Here is a 9,176-nt window from a genome sequence, read left to right on the forward strand (position 1 = left end):
ATGAAGACAAAAGGACGACTGTGATAATGGCAGTGTGTGGTTGTCCCCTTCCTCCTTCTAACTTCAGCTTTAGCGTTGCTATTAATACACATGGAAGATCAAAGGCATACACATGAAGAAACCATGACACAAATTACATGTAAAGCATGAGCTGTGCAATTTAAATGTGAATGTTTCTTTTGGAAATTTTTAAATTCAGGCTTCAATGTCCACCTACTGTAGTTCTATAACAGTTAATCACATTTTAGTGAGTTCATGTTAATTGTTACCTTTTTTTTTTATCCAGGTAAAAGTCATTGAGATTAAAATCTATTTTCCAATAGAGACCTGGTCAAGAGGGCCAACAGATAACAATATAACAAGTAAAAACACAACAAAAACTAAAAAATAGCTGAAAAAATATATACATTGTTACTATTCTATTTCATAAATATTATATGTACAGTTTCTGAGCTGCTCCTCATCATCACAACAAATGACTGACTGACTCTGATTGGTTAAGTTATAGGTTGATACCTTTGTAGGCAGCTGACAGTCCAGCAGCCCTCTCTCTGTGACCCTGGCTTAGGACACCTTTCAAACCATCAGACACAAAACAGTGTCATCAGCATATCATCACATCAGTTTACATGCTATGGGAAACAGTACAGGCACATTCAGGGGATGTTTAGTATATTTGTCACATTTAAATGTTTCAGATCATCAAACCAATTTAACACTAGGCAAAGATAAATAAAGTAAATGCAAAAAATGCAGTTTCAAAGTGAGGATTTCTTTTATTAATACAATGGTATCCAAACCTACCTGGGCCTGTGTGGAAAAACTGCCCCCTAAACCTAATAACTGGTTGTGCCACTCTTGGCAGCAAGAACTGCAATCAGTTGTTTGTGATAACAGGCAATGAGTATATTACGTCACTGTGGAGGAATTGTGGCCTCTGCAGAATTGTTTGAAATCAGTCACACTGGAGAATTTTTGAGTATGAGCACCCTGTGTACGGTCAGCATCCCAATCAAATTTATGTCTGGATTTTCACTCCAAAACCTTCATTAACATTTTTGAGTCATTTGTGGCTAATGGCTCTCACTGTGAATTGCTGGAGTACCAAAGCCTACCAAAGCCTTAGAAATGGCTTTCTAGCTAGATTTTAAAGACTTTGTGTCTCAGCTGGTTCTTTAGATCATGATATGGTGCTTTTTGAGATTGTTTCGCTACCTACACTTTGTCAGGCAGGTTCTATTTAATTGATTTCTCAATAATCAGACCTGAGGATGGCTAGTGAAATTCATGTAGTTAATTCATGATTTAACAGTTATTCAAATAGACCAGGTAGGCTTAGATAGTTTTATCCCCTCAATAAATAAAATCATTGTTTAAAAACTGCAGTTTGGATTTACGTGTGTTATCTTTATATGATAATATACACAATATGCAAAAAACCAAAAGCTCAAGAAGGGGACAAATATTTTATCACAGCACGGCGGATGGAGTATATTTGGGGAATGAATACAGTATGTGTTTCTATTTTGAGGATCAACTCTGTTGAACTCTGAATTTAGAAAAATGAAGCTCATATATTGCAGTTATTGACAAAATCAACATTTGATTTGTCAAAGTCAAAAGGAAGAAACACATTTAGATTCCGTTTTTGTCTATTTGATAGTTATGCTGATTTCAATTTTTAATTTCCTCTACCTACTTTTCCTCTCTTAACTCACCTTTTGGCACTGTCCTCATCGTGCCAGAGCCCTTCGAAGATGCAATCCAGTCCCAGTCCCAGTCTCAGGGACAGGCCCAGTCCCAGGTATCCGGTCTTCACAAGGCAGCATCCGTGGACAACTCGAGCCCTCTGCTTGTGCGCTCTCTGGCCTTCCGGGCTCAGGAGGAGCTGGAGGGCCAAATGTGGTACCACGGTAAAATGAGTCGCCGCGATGCTGAAAAACTTCTGAAAAATGACGGGGACTTTCTCGTCCGTAAGAGCACTACCAACCCAGGGTCCTACGTACTGACAGGCATGCACAATGGAATTGCCAAACACCTGCTGCTGGTGGACCCTGAAGGCACGGTAAGACGGGTGAGGGGGGTGTAGCAGGACACACGGAGCTTGATTCATTAACTCTTTTGTGAATGCATGAAAGTAAAAGCTGAAACTCTCATTAGACCAAAGCAGACTCTGAATATCTGTCTTCCTTTTTCTTTTTAAGGTACGGACAAAAGATCACATATTTGACAGCATTAGCCACCTTATTGGCCATCACCGTGACAACAACCTGCCGATTGTTTCAGCCGGGAGTGAACTGTGTCTCCTACAGCCTGTGGGAAGGAAACAGTGATGCTTGCGATGCCTGACCGATAATAGGAAGCGCTAAAGTGGCCTCTCACTACAGAGCTTGAAGATGAAACATGAGTCGATGCTTCAAGGCTCAGTTCGCTCAAAGAGTTATTGAGACAAACTGATCTGCAGTTACTTAACCGGAGACGCTGGAAGATGCAGGAGTTGTTAAAGATGAAAAAAAAAACAATAGAGAACTGTTATTATTTTGTTGTGATGACTGAAATGCTATATTTTTGACAAGACTTAGGTGCATTTGGACACAATATCTCGATTTGGTGTTTTAAAAGATTAAGAAAAAGACTATTGTTCTTGTAGTTTAGACAAAGCGCAAATCAAACCTCAAAGAGGTATTAACAAGAGTATTTTAGAATAAAAATCTGAAACTTTCGTTTTGTCTGTCAAGCACAACCACATTTCTACAGGAACCGTCGGCTAAGAGGTTGAGGAAACGGAAACGCTCTTTATAACGAAATTACGTTCAGAAAAACGTCCTTTAATCTCACCAACAGCGTGACAGCTTATTAGTAACTATAAGAAAAACCTAGCTTTTATCGGGGTTTAGGCCTGAATGTGTTTTTTTTTTTTCTTTTCTTTTGCTTTGCAGTTGTCACAAATTGTTGGGTGGGGGGAGGGGGTGCAAACAGCCACCCTTTCACAGTGCTGTCAATGGCTTTAACGATAACGTTTTTTATGAAGTAGTTTCTCGTGTCACTGCAGTCGCATGACTTAAAATCAACCGTTCTCGTGGCCATGTTCGTAGACCTTGATACCCCTTTATTTGAAAGAGGTGCTTATGTATGCTGACACTGTAAAAAAATAAAAAAGACAAAAAATATATGCTTTTCAAACTATTTCCGAATTGGTTTTTCGCTGAATTATTTTAGGTGTGTAGTCGGTGATTAGTTTTGGGGCTTGCAATGGATATTCTCACATCTTTGATTCACATTTTCAGCTTTTTGTGAACCTTTAAAATCTTAAATATTATTATTACTATTATTATTTGAAGGATCTGAAACCAATAGCACAAAACAAAGTTAGGTCACTTAGTTCACGCGTGTCAGACGAGTGTCTTGCGTTTACGCCAAATGTTTTCGATCGTTTTCAGTTACTGTTAGCTTTTGATTTCTCAGTGTCGACATCTTATGATAAAAACAGTTTTGCCACAAGATGTCACCCTAGAGTTGGATAGTTACCCCTGTCAGTTGCATCTGCTTTGGATAACACTGCGTTTGAAAGGAAAATACAGCTTTTAAGCCAGTTTTTAACCATTAATTTTCAGTTTGCAATCCACTGTATGCTCTCATTCCTCTGGACAGTTTAGTATTTATGTTGTTTTTAAAAAGCCCATAGAAGTGGTACACAGCAGCACTGGAAACTGACTTTTTTTTTCTTTTATTTAATGCTTTTATCCTTACTAATGTCAGGACACCGATGGATACCAAATGAATGGGGCATTGTATCTGATATGCACTGGATCACTTCAGTTGAACCCAAATCAGCATGTGTTCAATGAGTTTGACAAGACAGATGCAATGTAATATAATGTGCCTGTGTTTTGCTGCAAGAGGGAGTGTACAGTACATGCATCTCACAACCCACAGCACTGGGGTCCTTATGAAAATGTAAAAAAAAACAACAACAACAAAACATCCACCACATCTGTTTTGGGTTAATGTGTTTGATTCATTGTGTCCCAATGGAGAAGGACACAAAGAGAATTTTGTCATTTACTTTTGCATTCTCCACTTCTTTGCGACATAATTTCATCAAATCAAATAACTCTGAAGAAAGAATAATGTGCTAAATTATTTAAAAGCACTCTGCTAATGTAAAAAAAAGAAGAAGCTTTTTTTCTAAAATCTGAATTTGTAGGAACACAAAATACCAAACAAACAAAGCGTATATCAAAAGCAACCGTACTCGAATCTCGCCGAGGATCAGCTTTGAGACTTAAAGAAATGACCAAACTCCTCACTGGGACAAAAACTAAGAACATGGCGTCTTTCCAGATTTCTGTTGATGAAAATGTGCCTTTTATTTGTACAATGTTTGTTTTTAATTTCTCCTTTCTCTCTTCCTTCAAAGTGCAATAGCTGATCTTCAATGGGGCATGCCTGTTCACTAGAGGTTGTGTTTTTGCCCTGCTGCGTGTTGCTGCTTGAGACTACTGTTCCCTCTCACTATCTGTCTCCCACCCTCCCTCCTTCCCTCTCTATTATATATTATAAATGTATCATTTCGAGATTCTAAATATAAATCTTTGTCAGAGGAAATCACACAGAAACTCACTATTTTGGGACAGGTATTTAAAAAAACTGGGGGGAAAAAGGAAATAAAAACATAGAGACAACAAGTCCAAATGATGTTTACAGATTTAATCTTTTGGTTGTATTAGTTAATCATTATTCTGTATGACTGTTGGCAATAAAACCGTGAATGTGTAGAATCGCTGTTGTTTCTCTGCTGTAATAGTTTCGGTTATTAATATTTCTGCTCATGAGTCACAGATTTCTTATCTAAAATGCGCAGGTGGTTTTAATTTACCCACATTCACATATACTTGACTTTGAGATGTGTTACTCTGGGTCATCCACAGTCCGCACTATTTATATTAGTTCCCATGACAAGCAAGAGTAAATAAGTTCCAGGTGCGGTCTGTGGATTGTCCACAGTGACTGGAAATTGGTTTTAGGAAATAGATGTTGTGAGCCACGGAAAACACAACTTAGTGTATATGCATTGTGTGTTCGATTGCCTCCAGAAATCGTTAAAACATACCGGTAACATTTTACATCTTTTTTTTCCTTTTCTTTTTTTTGCATTTTCAGCCTTTATTAGATGGTGCAGTACAGGGAGTGGACAGGAAAGCAGGGAAAAGAGTTGTGGTAAGGACATGCAGAAAATGGTCTGGGTCAGACTCAGAGCCGAACCTTTGCAGCAGCCTTCAGCACTGAGTCACCTGTACAGCCAGGTGAGCTACAGCGACACCCATGCTTCTAAATCTTGACTAACAAAATCAAAAGCATGGCTAGATTACACAGTAAATACTTTTATTGGTGAACCAAGCCTTTATAAGTTCCTTTCATAAACAAAGCAGAGCTGCACTCTCTTGGCCACAAGGTGATTCTAATGAATTGTTACACAGTAAATTTAATAGTTTTCCATTTTAATTTACTGAGTGAAAGCAGATTTTTTTTTATCTAACATGAATATCTGCAATTTGTATTTCACATGCTGCATTCACGTGCCTCTTTACAGTCTTCAGCTTTCTAGCGTCATGCTTTTAAAGCTCAAAACAAACGCACACAAAGAACTGCTGTAGCTGCATAGAGAACATGCAGCAGTACTGAGTAAGACCAGCAGATGGAGCCCTTGTATCACGAACGCTTTCATTTTGAGCACAATGCTACTGATATAATACAAAAAACGCACCTGTTTGTTTCTTCACAATGAGTAACTCTTGCCTTGGTTATTATACAATGCAGATTACAGTAACTGCCCAGCATACCGTAGGATTACTGATTAAATACAAACTACGTCGATTAATAAATACCTTCAGCTGTGTGCCATTGCAATAATAATAGTCTACAATCATTCTTCATTACATTGGTTTTTGCAGTGATATAATTGCACTTATTTCGTAACTGCGGGTAAGTTTTCACTTCTAATTTATCATAGGAGCTCACAGCTGCAACTACAGAGGTAAAAGTCCTTTCTGTTGAGGGTAAGAGCACCAGTCATCTGTGGAAGTGACTGTTATCCAGCAAAAAAACCCAACAACAAAAAAAGGACAATGTGACTCCAAACTCTTGAGCACTGGAGGCTGGACTTGAAAGAGCCATACATTACAGATGTTGAACATATAGCAAAAAGAAACCACTGCCCTGCAGCTAATGTCAGAAGTCTACCCTTCATTTAAAGAAACACTTTTTTTGGGAACAATGCTCTCCGTTGTGACCACTGCACAAACCCTTAAGCTCAGAGTATTATTGTAAATTACTCCTGTCTCCTTTTAATCTTCTCTGTCACTCGCAGCCTCAGCAGTACCTCTGCTTGCTCCAGCCACCACTGAAACCTTTCCGTGGCCCCTGTCTGACTCCTGTCCTCTCTCCGGCTCTGACTGCCTGGAGCCCTGCTGGTTCTGGCTGCTCCACGACTTGCTCCTGCTGCGGCTGGGCTCTAGGGACTGTCTGTTTCCGCTTCCGTTCACAGACGCCTTCGCCCTGTAGCAAAAGCCGCAAACCAGACCCAGGAAAGCTCGCCTCATCTCGCGGCTGGCCAGAGTGTAGATGACTGGGTTCATCGCGGAGTTGAGCACCGCCAGCCCAATGAACCAGTGGGCTTCGTAAAGAATGGGGGACCTCTGCTCGGACGCTACATCCACCAGGAGCAGGACAAAGAGGGGAGTCCAGCAAGCGATGAAAACTCCAACTACAATGATGACAGTGCGCAGTAGGGACATGGCGTGCTCTGAACTGCTGTGCTTGCTCACCTTTCGGCTACTGGACTTGACCAAGATGTAGATGCGGGCATACAGGATGGCTATGGCTGAGAGCAAAAGTATGAAAACCGTGATGCAGAAAGCAACATATTTCTTGGTGTAAAGAGGGAGGATTGTAGAGCAATCAGGGAGGTTATTCAGGCAGTTCCAGCCCAGAATAGGCAAAGCTCCAAGAGATATAGCAATCAGCCAGCAGGTCCCTATGAGCAGAAATACCCTGTAGTTCTTGTTCGCATCATAAGGCCTCATTTTGATCATAGTAAGGTGTCTCTCTATAGCAATAGCCAGGAGACTGAAAATGGAGGCTCCAAGTGCTACAAACATGCTCCCCTCTCTCACAAACCAGAGAGCAGGTGAGAGCTGCAGGGTCTTCTCTCCAGACAGGAGCAGGTTGACCAGGTAAGCGACTCCAGCCAGCAGGTCGCACATTGCCAGGTTAGCGATGAAGAAGTACATGCGGTTGTGGAACCTGTGGTTCCTCCATATGGCTACAAGCACTGTGAGGTTCTCCAAGACGATGAAGCTGCAAACGATGAGGAAAACTACGGTTTTGGTGTCCACAGTGCCGGGGCTCGCGCCACTGCTTGGTCGGTTGGCCAGCTTTCCTGTGTAGTTGTAGTGGAGCTGGATCTGAGAGTTGATCATTGTCCAAAGAATACCAGCAGCCGACACTGGAGGTCAGACTCGAGCAGGGAGCGCGGTGTCCACTGTGTTCAACTGCAGGAGTAGATTGAGCGTTATTTTAGAGAGCAGCCAATTTACAGATCATCATGCTGCCATCATTGTCCTTGTGCGGTTTGTTTGATTAAATTCCACTAATTATAGAAACAAAAGGTTATTCACCAGAAACACACTCGCTATTGTAAAAAACACCTTGAAATAAACTCTGATGTCGCTTTCCCCCCTCTCCTTTGAAACAGAGAAGTCTTGGAAATCGAAGCCGCTCATTTGAAAACACCTAATTATGCATAAAATTAGCATATTTCTGGCACAGTCGTCACGTGTAAATTATCGACGGATTTCAGCAAATAGCGCCAGTTTAATTACTGAGTGGTTGTTTTTTTTTTTGCAGCTTCAAGCTGTCTAAATCTCCAAGAAAGAACCAGCAGCTTTAAAACAACTTACCTCTGGATGCTCGCAGTTCGCTTTGTTTTTAAAGTCAATCCCGCACTTTTGGACGCACATTTCATCGCAGTCGATTATCTGAGTTCCTTTCTTTTCTGTTGAACTTTAAGTCTTTCTTCGTTGTTCGGCAGAAGAGAGCAGCTCCTCATCTTTTTTCTTTTTTTTTCACTGAGCTCTGGAAACTCCGGAGCTGTCGACGGTCGGCTGGTAGTCACACCCCTCCCTCCCCTCCTTCAGCCCGGACTGCGAGCGCAGGGAGGCTGCTCTAGGGGGTCAGAAGCGCATCACCGACAGGAGCTATGTTTGTGGACACGAGATGCAAAGATTCATTCTCACACGTTGTCCTCTGCTATGTTCGTTATAGCACTCACAACAAAACACTTACTTAGGGTTTTATTAACTGTGGAACCAAAGGTGCAAACCTACTTGTTTTTATCGTTTGCCTGCGCACCAAAGTGCTTTGGGTTTGTTTGTTTGTTTGTTTGTTTAAAGAGCTTTGGTAGCGTTGCTAGCTCACTAGGTAACAACAGTGACTCTTAATGTGAGCAGAAATGTTAAATATATATCTTTGGGCTACTTAAAACTCTGATAGGACTGTAATGCCTTATTTCACGTGAGTCCAATGTTTAAATTGAGTTGTTAAATTTAGGTTGAGTGGAGGTTCTGACCTGGTTCAGGTAATGATGAATCCCAGTGGGAAGTCAGCAGTCTGGTAATATTTTTTTTAAACTACAAATAATAAATGATAAGTATCAAAAGAAAAATCTAAATGCTAGCCACAACAACTGAAATTAAATCACTGATAAAACCTGTGAACAGAATGCAAATCACTACTTTTTATTTGACATGGACCCAAAGGAGAGAGCGGTGCTGTAAGAGTGTATGACTGCTGCCCATCCTTTGTTCTGGTCATTCTCTTGTGACCTCACATCCAGGAAGGATGGGCAGGGCTGGCAGTAAAGAGTCTGAGAGGCAGACTGACAGATAATAACTCCTTAAAACAGATGTGACAAAGCGCTTTGACGAGATTCTTAAGACTTCCCTGACTGTAACGAAACACAGTGAACCAAGTAGGACTAAAACACAAAGCTCCATTTTCAAACAAAAGTCCGCAGCTCGAGCCCAGAATAACTGAGTCACTGCTTCCACTGCTAGGAACCTTATTGCTTTGCTTGATACGGTGCCACACATCTAGCTTTTTGCAATTTTCCCCCC

At 40.9% G+C, this 9,176-nt stretch overlaps 2 protein-coding genes across 2 annotated transcripts in view; one reads left to right on the forward strand and one right to left on the reverse strand.

Moving 5' to 3' along the window:
- The window catches only part of shc3 (SHC (Src homology 2 domain containing) transforming protein 3), a 30,656-nt gene extending 27,167 nt beyond the window's left edge, over positions 1–3,489 (forward strand). Inside the window, exons 12-13 of the mRNA XM_004549620.3 lie at positions 1,746–2,065; positions 2,205–3,489. Coding sequence (XP_004549677.3) covers positions 1,746–2,065; positions 2,205–2,333 — 449 coding nt within the window. The 3' untranslated portion in view covers positions 2,334–3,489. The remainder of the gene's footprint in view (positions 1–1,745; positions 2,066–2,204) is intronic.
- Positions 3,490–4,695: 1,206 nt separating this feature from the next.
- On the reverse strand, positions 4,696–8,198 carry s1pr3b (sphingosine-1-phosphate receptor 3b). The gene is made up of 2 exons (XM_004549618.4): positions 7,962–8,198; positions 4,696–7,553 (listed from the first exon to the last, which is right to left on the reverse strand). The coding sequence occupies exon 2, from the start codon at positions 7,479–7,481 to the stop codon at positions 6,348–6,350; it is 1,134 nt and encodes a 377-aa protein (XP_004549675.1). The 5' UTR covers positions 7,482–7,553; positions 7,962–8,198; the 3' UTR covers positions 4,696–6,347.
- Positions 8,199–9,176: the final 978 nt, after the last annotated feature.

Source organism: Maylandia zebra, linkage group LG7, assembly GCF_041146795.1.
Source record: "Maylandia zebra isolate NMK-2024a linkage group LG7, Mzebra_GT3a, whole genome shotgun sequence".
In the NCBI taxonomy this organism is placed as follows: domain Eukaryota; kingdom Metazoa; phylum Chordata; class Actinopteri; order Cichliformes; family Cichlidae; genus Maylandia; species Maylandia zebra.

What these genes read in the sequence shown, in the direction of transcription:
- s1pr3b (XM_004549618.4), bottom strand. Translation starts at nt 7,481, where the DNA reads ATGATCAACTCTCAGATCCAGCTCCACTACAACTACACAGGAAAGCTG.